General features: G+C 35.0%; 1 protein-coding gene across 2 annotated transcripts in view; it reads left to right on the top strand.

The window, feature by feature from the left end:
• Window positions 1–17916, top strand: part of LOC145683493 (uncharacterized) — a 47711-nt gene that overhangs the window by 1313 nt on the left and 28482 nt on the right. For both annotated transcript variants that reach the window (XM_081754831.1, XM_081754830.1), the window contains exon 2: window positions 4159–4522. In XM_081754831.1, the coding sequence (XP_081610957.1) occupies window positions 4167–4522 (356 nt within the window). In that variant the 5' untranslated portion in view covers window positions 4159–4166. The remainder of the gene's footprint in view (window positions 1–4158; window positions 4523–17916) is intronic.

Below are 17916 nucleotides of genomic sequence, written 5' to 3'. Positions count from 1 at the left end.
ATGTCAAGAGCTGTTAGATAGATTATGAAACTGTTTTCTGTAGAATGTAGAATGTCGAATGTTAGGAATCGAGTTTACTCATTGAGATGATCTATTTCCATTTTGCGCCGACGCCTTGTATTAAATTAGACGCCGTGGTGCAGGGTATAAAACCCACACAAATTATTAAAAAAAAAGTAAGTCATTATAATGGAATTTGGGTGAGTGCGTTAGAAACACAAAAACGTGGTGACGATAGAGATATCAAAATTTTAATGTAATTTTGCACAAGTATCACTAAATCAATTAGTACACTAAAACGTAGAATGATTTTATTCATAAATCACACTAGAATATAGAATATTGTAGTAACTCATACAGCAAATTCTGATTATATAATCCATCGATGAATCATGGTAATTGCTGTTAAATGTTCCCTTGAATCATTCGTAGCAATATCTTTTTCCACGTATTAAAAGTTCATTCAGATAATACTTTTGGAAAATTAGTAAAAATCTTCACTATCACTAGTATTATTACATAGTCAGTCAAAATAGGAATATAAATTGCAAACTTCACTCGTAGATATTATAACACAAAAAAAATGCTTCGTAAGAGTATTCAGATTAGACTCCTATTCAACTTCAACAGATTTTACTGGTCACTTTCAAGAAAATAGTATAAATACTTATCCAGATTATGTCGAATATATCACAATTCACCAAATTATAAAGACGTTGATGACAAAGTTCTGAACTTTCTATATAAATAGCACCATTTCGACGATTAACAAGAGCATGTGCTCCCCGTCTGTATTCAATTTTCCAATGACCACAAAGTGGTCAGTTAACTACGTCCAGAACAATGCTAGTTCATATTTTCACCACCCATTAGAAGTGGCGCTAGTTTTAAATGACCTTTTTTTTTTATAATCTTACATGCTACAATTTTCAACGCTGATCAATAGGGCCTATAAAGCAGAAATAGCAACAGACAACAAGAAGAGATTTCCTGGAATCAAATAAGTGTTCCAAGAATTCATTTCATCTTCAACCCTAATTCTCAAGTTTGTCTCTGGTTTGATCCCAAGTGGGTATTGTGGTGGACAAACACCATGTGCATTTGTTTTCTCGGGGTTCTCCCGTTTCCTTCCACTTTCTTCATTCCACCATTTCATATTCATTTTTCATCATCACCGTCTCCTTTAGCCTACACTGTATAACTATTGGACGTAAAAACTGAAAGACTTCATTTTTCTTAATTCTCCAGTAATCCCAGCAATAATGGGAATCTACTAAAACTTCTAATCTCAATATTGATATACGTAAGGTGTTAAAACGATAAGAGATAACGAGAACTAGTTTTATTCGTATCGCTTTAGCGTTCTAAAAAGATGTAAATTATTTTTTATTGACCCTTTGTTGAAACTCTAACTTGTAGAAATCATTCACTTCCAGCTTTAACGTTGATTTGGGTAGGGCACATACTGGTTTCTAAGTGAAATCTTTACACAACTACGTTAGGTCCCATAGTTTTGGAGCTATGGACCTCTAAATTTCATTTTTTTGATGTTTTCAGCAGCCTATAGCACCGAAGAGAAGCATTTGTGCAGCCATATAGGTCTATACTTTTTGTCTTATCTTGGTGTCAGGAATCACCTCCCAAACGTTGTCGGTGTTGTTTTGAAACACCCTGTATATATTTACATTATACTTTATTTTTGTTGTTGTTGTTGTGGTTGATCCGCATGTACGGGAATCTCGTTACACTCGTAGGCCAAACCGCCACTTTAGGTTGACACCTCTGAAGCTAGAAATTCAGTGGCTATGACTTTTATTGAAATTATACACTGTCGTTTGGTTAATTCATTGACTATAGGTTTTCATTGGAATTAAAGACTGGTATTTGACTAAATACATTGACTAAATTTTTCATTGGAATTGTACATTGTCTATTAAATAAATCCATTGACTACGGTTTCTCATTAGAATTAAACACTGCCATTTGAATACATTAATTGACTAAGCTTTCTTTTTTTAAAAAAAATAGAATTATACAGTGTCATTTCAACAGATTTATTGACATTAACTAACGACATTTCACTGTCATTGTATATATTGTCGGCAACTTATGAGTTAGCTGGAGTTTTCATGTGTATATTTTTCAGTTTCAAAGTAAACAAATGTTATACATAAATACATTGCTCTTCTTCTTCTTCTTCTTCTTTTTTTTTTTTTTTTTATAATTCACCATTTAGTACAATTGCTGGCATTCTTGATGCAAAACTTAATTTAAATGTAAAGTTATTAAGATAATTATTGTGATCATGATCATCATCATTATCCACTAACGAGTTCCTCCCAATTTTTGATTGGGTTGGCCACTGTACTAAGTTGAGGTTCCTGTAAGACTATAATTGCGTATACCAATTAAAAATCAGGTCGTGATTGAAAAGAAAGGGGAAAAACAGAAAGGAATGTTATTCACAAAGGGAAAACTGCTGTAAATGACTAAGGTATACGTAGATTTGATAAGTTGATTCCAGAATATTATATATATATATATATATATATATATATATATATATATATATATATATATATATATATATATATATATATATATATATATATATATGATGAGACATTTTCGAAATATTTATGATATTTATGGAGTTTACATGAATGGGAGTATGAGCAACTGAAGTTGGGTTTCTGAGATCTTTAGAGATGCCAACTTCTAGTTATTTAATGTAGTTAGTAGTCAGATCAGTGACTTGGAGAGACTCTCGACCCGGATAGATCCAGTGTTGACTCGAAGATATGAAGACATCGTCATTCAAAAACATGATTATTTCATCCCCTCTCTAAATTCTCACTAAATTAAAATTTTCTTTCTGTCTCATTCAGTGTCAATCAAAACATTACACTGAAAGATAATTACAAGATCTATTTGAGTTTAAATACCGTACGCAAGAGTCAAACAGGGAAGACTACATTATTTTCCAAGAGGAATCATCAAAATTTAGTTCAGTGAGCCTGTAACACTTGACGTGTAGAATATAAAAGATGCAGTTCAGCACAAAGTGCTTTGTTAAACCTTTTTGCATAGTCTGCCTTCAAAACCATTGCGTTATTTTTCAGTATGGGAAGACGAAAAAGGCATTAAATTATATTCTAAATAGAAAAGTCATAATATCTGGTTAAGAAATGCCACACCAGAAGTCAAACATGGTAATATTTTATCTCAATTTGGTTAATTCTTGTTTAGTTGAATTTTAGCGTCATTTTTCAGCACCGAGATTATATGAGACGTGAAACTACTATTTATGGTGGAATTTGAACCCCCACACAATGCGTCCTTATTGTAAGGCTTTTCCACCGGGATTTGAACCCGTGTTCCTATGCACCAAAGACATGCACGCCATAGCAACTAGACTAGTAATGCGCATCATTAATCCACTATAAAATTGGCATTAGTGGTGTAGAATCGATATTTTACCTGTTTCCCTGTCTCCAGAACTGTCTGTATATCATGTGATTGGTCAATTTTCCTGACTTTATCATTCTGGTTTAAACTTAATGATAGAACGTACAACCCTCTGTTCTGCTGGAAGGGTTTTTCGGAAGGACTTCTGTACACGAGCCGCCGTCCAGGACGGCGGCTGTCAGCAGGATGCATTTCCTCAATGGAAAGAACGTAAGTTTGTCCTTCCGGAAGGATGGAAGCCTTCCAGCAGAACGCTTTTTAAAATATACAATAAACAGTATAAGAGTAGGTTTTATGCTTCCCAGTTATCACCGAAAGTCGCGTCTACTCCACACATTAATGGTGTTTGATGGATCAGCACAGGGATCGTAAACGTACACACCATCACCTTTACAAAACATACCACCATTACTGAACTAACAGTCGTGCCAACATGATTCGTTTTTGCGCTAAAACTAGAGTTTATGCTCTTCCCACCAGGAGACCTTTCCATCCTGCTGGACGTATACGAAGTATTCTATTTTAACAAAGTACTATCGAAGTGTTCTAAATGATAGATAAACATGATAGAACTTTCAGGACTTTAAGTCCAGCCGGAAGGGCGTTGTACGTTCTCGCATTAACATCTTTATATGGTATTACTTGTAGAACGTACACTAACAACGTGCTTCTTTTGTTATTTCTTTCCAGATAAGAAAATGGAGCATACATTGCCTCTCTTGGTCGTCATTTTTCTGCTAGCAGTGGCGTCAGTGAGCACAGAAGACAAACAGCTAGTACGGAAAGAGATTGACCTTATCCCCTTAGCGTTTTACATACATGTAACGGCTGGTTTAGCAAGCATTATTTTACTGCTTGTAGACTTTATCGTGAAAAGTGGCTTCATATTCGTTCCTATTCTTGCCGGTGTGCTTGCAGCTTTTGTTGTACCTGCGTTTACTTCAAAAAGTTTTTATCAGTTCGACAGAAATGAGCAGCCTTTAATTACCTTTGATGGCACCAAAACTTTTAACCAAGGAGAACACTATTCGAACAGCACTGTTTACCACGAGAAGTAAGTAAATCTATTTGGAAGGATAATTTACTTATAATACAAAATCATCTTAGTCTGGGAGTAAAGCTAATTCCTAATTGTTAACAATTCCCGCTAACAAGCAACGTACAGAACAAGGCAGGATCAGATACGACTCAAACTTCGCCCAGAGGACACATAATAAAAAAGAAGAAGAAATGCCAAATTTTAGCTGCCCATATCCAGAAACACCGGAGATATGCTCCGCAATATAACGCACCACGCGACAATATGATATAAGGTAAACGTCGCAAGATACCTATTTATGTATAAAACGAAAAGGATGGGCAGCACCAAAATGATATTAAGATATTTGATATGCTATAACACTGACTAGGCAGCCATTTTGAATACCGCGATCTTGGATATAGCGTAAGGTATTGAAATGAGAAGCGGGATGTGTGATATATCAATGTAAGATAAAATGCAAAAGAAAAACCCATGATGTAACCGCGAAAAACATATGTATAGTGATGTGGACGGGATGATGTGTGGAAGACTCGGGTAAAACAAACGTGTATTCGAAGGACAGAATAATTTAGGGCAAGACCCCACGACATTGGTACGCGATAAGTAACTGCAACAGTGTCTGTGCGTGAAAGTGCATCCGCCTTGACAGATTATGCTTTCCGAGGATTGGGATTCGGTTTGGGATGGTGGAAACCACAGGCACAATTCGAGTCGTCTCATTGTGTGGTAAACTAGCCTTCTAGTGGGAGACTGCAACAACTCATGGAACTCATCGAGTCAATGCAGAACGCTGCCTTTCCCTGATATTGTGACTGTTTGGGACTGTCGTGAAACAGTGTAGCAAACCGCGCAAACAAAAAAGAAATATTCGTAAAGAAATGTAAGCTAGAACATGGCTGGGCTTTCTCATTCGTACACACTTTGCTTCAGGTAGTGTTGTTTAAACATATGTGGGCCGAAATGTTTAAACGAAACAGCAAGAAAATTGAACAAGAAACGAACAAAACGTTGTCTAGGAATGGGCTTCAATCACAGGTAGGTCGTGCTTTTGATCACCAATCCAAGATGATATCTTCTACACTTTGGAGCGAGCTGCCGAATTACTGTTCCATAAGAGATAATCCTTTGTAGTTTATGTTGTTTCCAAACGAGCGCTCGTATCGCGGGTTGTAACTGTGGATTTCACTGTCCCAAAATAAATCCTAATATCCTCGAAAAGCATAATCTGTCAAGGTGGATGCACTTTCATGCACAGACACTTGCAGTTACTTGTCGCGTACCATTTATCGTGGGGTCTTGCCCTATTATTCTGTCCTTCGAATACACGTTTGTTTTACCCGAGTCTTCCACACTTCGTCCCGTCCACACAATTACACATATGTTTTTCACGGTTACATCATTGGTTTTCCTTTTGCATTTTACCTTACATTGATATATCACACATCAAGTTTCTCATTTCAATACCTTACGCTATATCCAAGATCGCGGTATTCAAGATGGCTGCCAAGTCAGTGTTATAGCATATCAAATATCTTGATCCTTTCCGTTTTCGACATAAATAGGTATCTTGCGACGTTTACCTTATATCATATTGTCGCGTGGTGCGTTATATTGCGGAGCATATCTCCGGTGTTTGTGGATATGGGCAGCTAAAATTTGTCATTTGTTCTTCCTTTTTCTTATGTGTCCTCTGGGCGAAGTTTGAGTCGGATCTGATCCTGCCTCGTTCTATACCTTGCTTATAAGCTACGTTCAGTAAAAACTTCGGGGCCAGCTAGAACCTAGACTATGATAGGTATATCATGAGTTTACTATAAACTTTCAAAAGTATGTAAATAATAGCTTAAATTATTTTTCTCACTCAAAAAAAAATGGGAGGCCCCCCGGCTCCAGACTAAATCCGCCACTGGCTACGTTCGCTGCTTATCTTTATTTGAACATTGGTAATGATGATGATGATCATATACATGCTTTGCTCTTTATTATTAAGACAAAGATTTTATTAAAAATAAATAAGGTTGTAATTACTTGTATGAAATCCACAAATATTTATTGCATGTCAAGAACAATATAACTTAGTAATTAAACTTAGTAAACATAGTGTTTAAACCTCAGACAGTTGTTGCCGTTTACCTTCAGGACGGTACAATATTTAACGAGCTTTACGGCCAACCCACATTAAGGAATACTACATAAACAAGACGTAATCATATTTAAATTTCAACATTAATGTTTGTATATCAGTAAGTTAATTAGACGATGAACTTTTAATTCATCACAATTTTAACCTACAGCATACAGCTGACCGAAGGTTTGGGGGAAACAGCTAGTTATAATAACATCCAAAGTTATTTAAGCATTTATGGAAATCGAACTAATGCGTGGGACAAACTTCATGACGTGTGGTCTAATCGAATAAAACGGAGACTATGACTCAAAATTGCCATGAGTTAAACGGGTATATAACCTCCAGCGAACCGAAGGATTGGGAGAAGTAGCTAGTTATAATAACATCCGAAGTTATTTAAGCATTTATGGAAGTCGGACTAAAGCGTGGGGCAAACTTGATGACGTGTGGTCTAATCGAATAAAACGGAGACTATGACTCAAAATTGCCATGAGTTAAACGGATTTATAACCTCCAGCGAACCGAAGGATTGGGAGAAGTAGCTAGTTATAATAACATCCGAAGTTATTTAAGCATTTATGGAAATCGAACTAAAGCGTGGGACAAACTTGATGACGTGTGGTTTAAGCGAATGAAACGGAAACTGTGGTTACCATGTTTTAAAGAGGTGTAACTGAGCAGAGTCACTACAGCGCAAGAGAATAAGCAGGCAACAGATAGAGTTGAGTTGGTTTTGAGTTTAATGTTCCTTTCGGCAGCGAGGTTATATGAGACGGGACGTACTGATTAACGTGGGACCCGAACCACATGAGCTTTGAGGCAGCAGATAGACTGACGTAAATATAAATACTATCTGTAAGACGTACAGCAACATCGCAGCTCTCTCATTTGCTAACAGAATTTAAAGAAAATTCAAAGCTCCGCAATGTAACGGTGTCTTCCCACTTTGCCTAATTCCCATTTTGCCTAACACTTTATTAGCTGTCAATCCAGATAAAAATCACATCCGCATATTAGGTGAAATGTCAATTCCCATTTGGCACAATTCCCATTTGGCATAATTCCCATTTGGTATAATTCCCATTACGCCTAACGATCTTATCAGGAAGGAAATACTCCCTATATAGAAGATCTGACAGTGTTTCCATACTTATACTAGTAAACATCTATTTCATACCAAAAAAAACTTATTCATACATGAAATAAATTACTACAACCTCTAGAAGAAATTACTACGAAATTACTAGAACAACTTACTGGGGACACTAATTTATTTCATGAATTGTTCTTATTCCTTTCCTTCTTTTTTTTTTTAATTTTTGGCTTTGCGGCATACAAATAATGTAGTAATTATACTGAATAAATTAAAAATCCTTTGAATTTTTAATTTTTATCCCGTGGGCTTTTATCCGAGATTCGTTATGAGTAGATTCCGGATTGACCTAAGTTGCAAGGATCATGAAACATATCTTCGATTTTTACTTTCTTCAGCATTACAAGACTTCATTCACATCTACACTTATTAGTAGTTTGTGTCAAGCATATTAAATGCAAAAATGAGTACTTTAATTGTATACGTCCGCGGCCTTCTTGTGATATGTTAGGCTTTTTGCCTTATATTTTATATTCTAACCCAACTGGGTTATTTGTTTGGATTGCAGCCAATGAACAAACACTGAAATCAACATCAGTGAATAAATAATAAAAGAAAAAGAACTAAATAAGAGAATAACTGGGAAAGTCTATATTGTGTGTATTTTGTTGAAATAAATAAATTCAGAATTGACATATTATTCTGATGGCAATTGATTATCAGTAATAAGAACTGATCAGTCACTACCACTAACCAATCAATAGCCATAATTTGTTTAACTTCTGAAATGTGAACAAAAGAGAGTCCTTGATTATAGTTATTTGAAATAAATTTTGGTATTGTATGTAAGTTTGTCACTTATTTATATATGTAAGCATTGAAACACTGTCAGATCTTTTATATAAGGGATATTTTCTTCCTGATAAGATCGTTAGGCATAATGGGAATTAGACCAAATGGGAATTGACATTTCACCTAAAATGGCGGATTTGATTTTTATCTGTGATTGACTGCTGATAAAGAGTTAGGCAAAATGGGAATTAGGACAAACGACGAGTAAATCGTAAGTACATGTAATACCTTCATGCTTGTCTTAAGTTTTACAAGAAATTTAGATAAAACGACGAATTTTGTGACAAGAAAACCGAAGAAGCGGCAAGACTATACTTTATAAGAACAACGTGTTGATTTTGGAGAATTAGTAATATGAAAATTTTAATTTAACATCCTACACTTATGTTCTTTAGATTGAAGGGGACGGATAATTAATGAAAAATAAATGATTATGAAGAAACTATCGGAATAAGAATGTGGAAGTAGCACACAGAGAAACATCATGGAGATGATGGTCTACCAATCGAGCGACTAAACCCTAGAACAAAAGATGAACGTTCTTATAAAACCAAGCCACCGTACTACCTCTATTATATGAATTGAGTTTTACGTCCCACAGTTATGCCGGTTAGGCTAAAGGAGACGGTGATGATGAGGAATGAATGAAATGGTGGAATGAAGAAAGTGGGAGGAAACGGGAGAACCCCGAGAAAACCTACGCACATGGTGTTTGTCCACCACAAAGTTCACTTGGCGGGGGCTGGGACCCCAAGCACCAGAGATGAACGCTCTACCACTGAGCCACCGCGGCCCCCTGTATGAATTGGAGTTTAACGTTCCTTTTCAGAAGTGAGTCTATATGAGACGTGTGGACCTGAAGTTTAACATGGCGTCCGAATCACATGATCGTCCACCTGAAATTCAACAATAATATCCCGTGTTGAAATAGTGTATGCTATATGTATAGCCTCGAGGAAGCATAATCCTAATAACATAAATAGTTTAGATGATGTGAACTGTGTTAATAAACAATACTTAAATAATGAGGAAATGGCAGAAGTGGTACTAATTCGCGAACTTTTTCATATCGCAAATGTTATGGATTTCTATAATATTATTAGCGTTTAACTTTTTAAATAAATGCCCAAAGATGAGGCATAAACGAATCGATAAATTTTGCTACGCTGAACGAAATGTTATATGGCGCGTTCAGTGCACAAAGGAATCAAGTCCACTTTCTTTCAGTTACTTTGGATATAAATTATTTCCTTTTCATCAGAAAGATCTCTATCTGAAGCTCCTTTCTGAGCTTAAAGGATTAATGTCCAGATATTATAAATAACTTTTATAATGTTAAAAGAAAGCGATAACTTTTCCATTTACTTAAATGTATCATACGAATTTTATGACTTTTTCAGAACTTGTTGGTAAATTAGATTTGATTCCGTTTTTGTGATCTGAACGTTCCCATATGTCGGTACTAGGGATGGCCAATATTTTCCATAATCGGAAATTCCACTTTCCAGATTTTGAAAAAATCCGGAAATTAGAAAATTCCGAAATCGGAATTTTCTAAATTCCAGATTTTTTCCGACATTTCCAACATTTTTTTCGGAATTTTTCTGACATCGAAACTTTTCCGAAATCCGGAATTGTTCTTAAATCGGATTTCTTCCAAAATTCGGAATTTTTACGCTTATATTTTTCAGATTCCGGAAAGTAACAAATTCCGGAATTGGCCATCCCTAGTCGGTACAAAACCTTATCCGTACTTTTTGAGAGAAAATAAAAAGATGAGAGCCTTTAAAAAAAGGATGTAGCAAAACCATACTACTTATGGAAGTAAAACTGATACTGAAATACTTACATTAACTTTATGCCAATATCTGATGAGACTCATTAAACAGATAGATGATACCGAAATGGACAGAATGACATGCCTAAGCGTAAATTCTGATAAAAAGTTATAGACAAAAAATAATTTTTATAATGCCGAGATGTATGCCATTAATTGCAGTAATAACTAATAGGTTTTATTCTGTTGATATGATTGTTTATTTACTTACAGTAGATGTAAAAAAAAAGATACAATGCTAAATATCAACTTGTATACATTATTATTAGTCTTTTCCTAATGGAGATACATTCTTTGAACCTGTCACTGTACTATGTATTACATCCTATTTCAAAAACATTGACCACATTGGCTAGAATCGTTTAGAGCTAAAGGAATTTCTAAGTCCAACTTCGGGTGTCTTCGGAAACAATAAACCAAATATTCCAGGTTCAAGACGCCAAACCAACCTTCGCAATCGGAAAAAAAAATATTCAGATGCGTATTTCTACTTTTAAGTGTAATAAGATATGTTGAAATATTATTAAGTCTAGCAAAAAGTAACATTTATTGAAATATATAATAATATAGTACTTGGAAACTATGTATGCATGTGAGCACGCGCTGGTTTTGTCATTTACGTTTCCGTATGTAAAAGAACATTTCCAAAGAAAGAAAAGACAACGAACATAGTTCTCTCATCCATAGTTGAGTGAAAAAGACAAAGGAGAGAAAAATACATTAATGGATTTTAATATCGTTGTCTTCAAAATTCTGTTTTATATCTTCAGAAGGAGCCAGGCAGGAGTGTTCACGTTAGCTTTATGGTTAAGCACGAGTCTGCAAATCATAAAATTTAATACATTTTCAACGGATATAAGTATCATTATCATCGAACACAGGGAATTCAAATTCATCTTTCTTTAGAATGGGTATGTATGTGTGTTTATGTTAGCTCACTGGTGTAGAGCAGAATTCCCAATTGTTAGGTCTAGTGTTCAAATTCCACAGAGACTTTTCTTTATTACTAGGATTGGACAAAATATGATACAAACAGTGGTTGGTACGAGAAATATTTTCAGAAAAGTTCAGTAAAACAAAAAAGGAACGTTCACTAATATTATGTCCAAGACTCTTCACAATTTATTACACATTTCATTCTTCCGCGAATGGAATGTATTAGATCTCCTTCCCTTACCTCCAGCCAGCCATGTCTCGGAAACAAGACCCAACAGGTCACACCGAATTCTTTGTGAATCTGCCTCAGGTCAACTGTCTTTTAGAGTACACCACACATTTTCCATGGGTTTGAGATCTGCTCTAGTAGGCGCCCAATCAACTAAATCAATCTCAGGTTGCACTGCGAACCATACCTGAACCACACGAGAACTATGCATTGGGGACTGGTCTTGCTGGTATTGAATTAAACCATGAAGCTAAAGTACTCGTCTTGATGGCACTATGATGTTACGCATGTGTGTAAGTACTGAGCACAGTACAAATGCCCTTCAATTCTGTGAAGCTTTCCTGCACCATGACTGGAATTCCAATCTCAACATGAAATAGTTACATGAGCACTGCGATTACAAGCAGCCAAATCTAGGTTCAAATCGGGTGCCTGTCGGACGATACACAAAACGTCGCCCCTCATTCGATGTTCTGAATACAGATTCATCAGAAAAAATACATTTTCTCAGTTCGATCCACATTCGCGTGCAAATTCAAGATTGTAAATTTTGTGTTTGTCTGAGAGTTTTCCCTTCATGACAGCAATACGATCACGTAATCCAGTATGATGTTGCCTTCGGAACGCAGTTTACGTACTACCAGGAAAGTGGGAAGCTTCCATTAACTGTGTAGACGTCCTTCGTTGACGTTTGACTAAGGTTATCTTACTAGTCTAGCATCTTCTGCTTCGGCAGACACATGAGGATGACCAGGAGAACAAAAAAATACCAGTCTGAACTGTAGTACGATATTGATGAATCCATAACCTGGCTGTAACTGTAGGGACTGGAAACCACAGTCGCAGTATAGCCCTTCAACTTCCATAAGGTAATTACATCTGAATGTATGTCTATGATCAGCATATGATCTTGGTTGTGAGCAGCAAAGAAACAAACTGGCATGCGGTTGTTTACTTGTAGGGCACGTCCCTTATAGGGAACAATTTGGAGTAGAGATATGCGTGTATCGGACCTCATGTTAAACATATAGGATAAAAAAAAGGGGGGAGGGGTAATCAAAACAAAAGGAAGACAATATTCGCTATATAGACGAATGCAGAGTAGTGGGGGGAAGTGTGGAATAACATCCTGTGATATAAGGTAACAGGATGTGAAAAACAACCGCAGGTGTACTAGATTCAATTGAATTGAAGAGGAAATGTGGGAGGGGATGGTGTATTGAAAAATTGAGTGTAATATGAGAGGGAGAGAGTAGAGAGAGAGAGAGAGAGAGAGAGAGAGAGAGAAAGAGAACCCTTATACTCTGTATGATTGATAATTGCTGTTTAGTGAAGCATGTATGAGATGTTTTGGCTCTAAGAGAGTTCCAATTATATTCTTATATATTAACCTATAGAAACATGTAATGATGCATGAAAAGAGAGCTCCTGTTTACAAGACCCAAGAGAGTATATATATATATATATATATGTGTGTGTGTGTGTGTGTGTTGAAAAACCATGAGAAAAAAATAGACTACCCGTGTTTACGTGAATGAGAGGCAAAATGTGAATGAATGCATGCTATATATTTTTTCTACTTTTAGAAGAGACAATTCTTTTTTTTTTCTTTTATGCTTTGTTAATATGTTGTTGTTATTGTAAAAGTTTTGGTAACTTGACCATGGGAACGATTTGTAGCAGCTGGGGATTACACAATCCACAGGGCTTTAACTTGAAAAAAAAAAAAGTATGAGGGAAGACAGGTGATGGAACTTCCATGTTTAAAAACGCAATGTAGATTATATATGTATCTCATTATCTGATTAGGTGTGTGTGTGTTGCGTAGTTGGTGTTTGTTCTGTGATTAAAGTTATTTCTTGTACAATTAAAAGGTAAGAATTCTTATACGTTTTATTGATATGATTTGTGATCATAGCGTGGGGAGGCGTTTTCCCTTAATATGCTTTTTGTATTAGCGCGATTGGAATTTGATTGAGTGAGAGACACGGTTTGGATTTTAGGTGGGATGGTTTGGATTTCACGATAATGAGTAGGTCAGCAATGATTTAGCTTTAATGATTGTTAGAATAATAAACTTAACATGATTTGAGTTAAATTTTTAACAGCGGTGGAAATACTAGTAAATATAATGATCGTGTATGTAAATGTGAATGAAGTTTGAACGTGTAGCCCTTATACAAGTTATGTGAGAGAAGATGGGAGAACCCCGAGGAAGATCACGCACATGTTGATTGTGCAGCACAAAGGCCACACGGTGCGAACTGGGATCGAACCTGGGACCCCATCCAGTAGAGCTTTATGAAATATTTTAGTTTAACGTCCAACAATTATACGCTATAAGCTAAGGAAGACTGATGATTAAGACAAGTGGCTCTCTTATATTGCTTCGCTGTACACCGAAAGCTAAGAAAGTGGGAGAAAACGAAATCATAAGTTTTACGTCCCACAATTATGCTTCATAGGTTAAATGAGAGACGTTGTTCTCATGAAATGATGGAATAAAGAAAGTGGGAGGAAGCTCACATACATCTTGAATGGTGGGGGACCGGGATCAAACCCGGGACCTGAAACAGTAAAACTACAATGAAATCATAAGTTTTACGTCCCACAATTATGCTTCATAGGTTAAATGAGAGACGTTGTTTTCATGAAATGGTAGAATAAAGAAAGTGGGAGGAAGCTCACATACATCTTGAATGGTGGGGGACCGGGATCAAACCCGGGACCTGAAACAGTAAAACTACAATGAAATCATAAGTTTTACGTCCCACAATTATGCTTCATAGGTTAAATGAGAGACGTTGTTTTCATGAAATGGTAGAATAAAGAAAGTGGGAGGAAGCTCACATATATCTTGAATGGTGGGTGACCGGGATCAAACCCGGGACCTGAAACAGTAAAACTACAATGAAATCATAAGTTTTACGTCCCACAATTATGCTGGCTAGGGTAAAGGAGAAACGTTGCTCTCATAAAATAAAGAAAAGGGAAAACATTACAATGAGCAATAGAAATGAACGGTTTACCAGTGAGCATGCCTGCCTTATCAATAATTTATTGACGTTCCATGTGTATGTATGTATGTATATTTGTATGTGTGAGAGAGGGATGGGAAAAAAGCGTGAATATGCATACTTGCTATCCATGCTTGAACCGGTCTTTAATGAACGTTGAATGGGATGGAAGTTAAGACAATTCAAACGATTTGAGAACAGTGGCGTATACGAAATATGATTATACGGATGGATTATAGAGAATAAATTAAGATTGTAAGTGAATATGTAAATGCATTTGAGTGATTATTTTTTTTAACAATTTAGCATTATTTTAAAGATATGTGTACCATTTGAAACATTACAAATGGAATTAGCAGATATGTTTATGTAGAGCACATGCAAATTTAAAATGTTCATACATACCTAACATAAAATTGCCGTCTTCTTCTTCTTCTTCCATGTTTGAAGCACATACGAAAACTGTATACGAACAAGTAAAATATGGTGGGGAAATGATTTGTCGGTAAACGTATGAGGTATTGCCGTTTCTACAAATATCAGTAGACCGAAAAGTTTTTTGGTGTTGACCGCACAAAAACATGCATGGTACTGACAATTATAACTATATAGGTGACGCTAATGGTAAAAAAGTACGATTTTTGCCGTATAATAACTTTAAATATTCATAAATCGTTAACTAATCATTGTAGAACAAAACGGACTAGAAAAATGGATTTGTCAGGTCAAAATGTATATAGAAAGACACCCTACACGATAAAATTGAACAATTTTTATTTTTTTAGATTTTTTACAAGGGAAGGGAGCGGACTGGTATTACGTTTTACGGTAAACTATTGTTCGTACAAACAAAAGAAAAGTATTTTCTTGAAGGATAGGACCTAAGAAACACTACAATTTCAGTTAGAACAATGTAACTTGAAAATAATTTTAAATGGGCGTAGCTCCTAAACCATTGATTGTACGACAAAATGGACTACAGAAATCGATTTGTCAGGTCAAAATCTATATAGAAAGACACCCTACATGATAAACTTGAACAATTTTTTGGAAAGCTAACAGTGGCGGTTCATTATGTAGGGGGTGTCACATTACATTTTTGGCTTTTTAAGGCAAACTATTGGTCGTAGAAAGAAAAGAAAAGTATTTTCTTGATCGTTAGGACCTAAGGAACAGTACTATACAGCTTAGAACAATGTAACTTGAAAATAATTTTAAATGGGCGTAGCTCCTAAACCATTGATTGTACGACAAAATGGATTACAGAAATCGATTTGTCAGGTCAAAATCTATATAGAAAGACACCTTACACGATAAACTTGAACAATTTTTTGGAAGGCTAACAGTGGCGGATCGTTATGTAGGGGGTGTCCCATTACATTTTTGGCTTTTTACGCCAAACTATTGGTCGTAGAAAAAAAAGAAAAGTATTTTCTTGATTGTTAGGACCTAAGGAACACTACTATGCAGCTTAGAAAAATTTAATGAATTTGCATAAACAATATGGCGTCGATTTTTTTGAAACTTTGCAAATATGCTTATTACAGGTTATATTTTTATATTAATAGATAAAATGAATGATATTACTAAAATAAATACCATTTTCGCGCCTTTTTACCGCGACCGGTGCGCGCCGCGCGGTATTTGCGCCCGGAAAAAGGTTTCGCGACGCGGGACGCGTAAAATATTGCCGGCCGGAAACTGCGCGGGGTATTGCCGGTTATAAAAACAAACAACACTCGGTAACTTGGTATGGTACATGTACACACACGCACAGTCTTATACACACTAATGTGAATGTTATGTGTACAGATGGCATTGTTTAAAGAAACAAACATGGCGGATGGATTTTAATGTATTTTCTTTACATTAATGATATGCAGTATATGTAATAAGGTTTATAATATAATATTATTATCTTATTATAAAACAACAATAATTGAAAATTTGAACAAGTTAACACGAAGATTTCCGAAGTTTTACGAACATTACCGAACATAAGCATAAGCGTTTATACACAATGCCTATACATGTTGGTAATTGTACCACACGAATGGTTCCGAAAATTACCGAACCTAACCGAACTTCCCGAAGTTTTACAAAATTTACCAAAGTTTAATAACTTAACCGAACATAAGCATGAGAATGTATTAACTATTTTTGTACACGTTTGGTAAATGTAACTTTAAACATTAGTAAAGGTATACGCATAATTTGCATTAATTGTAATTTTATAACGAAATTAATTATATTATTTACACTAAGTATAACAATACTACCTGTATAGGATGTAACACGGTTTGTGGCGTGAAATATAATCTCGTACCCAAAGGCATTTAGTTTTGTAATCTCGTACCCAAAACCATTTAGTTTTGTAGTCTCGTACGCAGGTGCTTTTACATATTTTAAATTAGTAACAGTAATATTACATAACGTGTTGTAATTTGTAATTGTGGTATTATTTTTTATTAATTTGCTTCCGATGCAAACTCCTTATTTATTTATTTATGTAACCTTTCGTATCTTTTATTCTATCGTAATTAATTATTTATATTCTCCTAATAAATTACTCGTAAGAGCAAATTTCATTTGTGAACTTGTGTTACGGGTTTAAAAATTCCTTTCTTAGTAAGGCTAGGAATTTTTTTTTGTGCGTTGTGAGCAGTATAGTATATATAACGCATGAATGAAGAAACGTTATTAAATGTTTGCTGGTAACCATACCTTCAACACGATATTTACTTACTGAATAAATTTAATGAAACATATATTTAAAGAAATACTAAAATATTATATTTAGAAAAGAGTATTAATATTAACTATATTGTTGCAGTTGTACATATATAAAGAAGATTTAAGAATAGCAGAGAGCGCAAGAGACAGCATAAAAAACGCTAAAGGGAAAAAGAACTGTTGTGAGACTTTCACCAGAGTTAGCAGATTAAATTAGAAGAAAATCGTAAGTCCATTTTTATTATACATACTTGATTATTTAAGATTGAATTTGATGCTTTTGAAAGAAATATTAAATGTTAATGAAACTTATACTTAATAGGTTATATATATATATATGCGTGTATTTGAATAAAGCAATACAATTATTTAAACGTATTACATTTGTGTATAACGATTTTAGCGATCACATGTATTTATTATTTTTAGATCATATTTTTAAATATTTTTCGGTTTACACTCATTAAGTGTTTTATTAAAAATTTTAATATTTTCACAGTATAACAGTTTTGATGAAAATTCTATTGTATATGCTGTATGTATTTGTTTGTTTATAAAATACTGAAAATTATTTTACATGT

Source organism: Thermobia domestica, chromosome 4 (genome assembly GCF_964235325.1).
Source record: "Thermobia domestica chromosome 4, izTheDome1.hap1.1, whole genome shotgun sequence".
Taxonomy (NCBI): domain Eukaryota; kingdom Metazoa; phylum Arthropoda; class Insecta; order Zygentoma; family Lepismatidae; genus Thermobia; species Thermobia domestica.
Note: the sequence above shows the minus strand (reverse complement) of the source record. Positions and strands in the feature narration are given on the sequence as shown.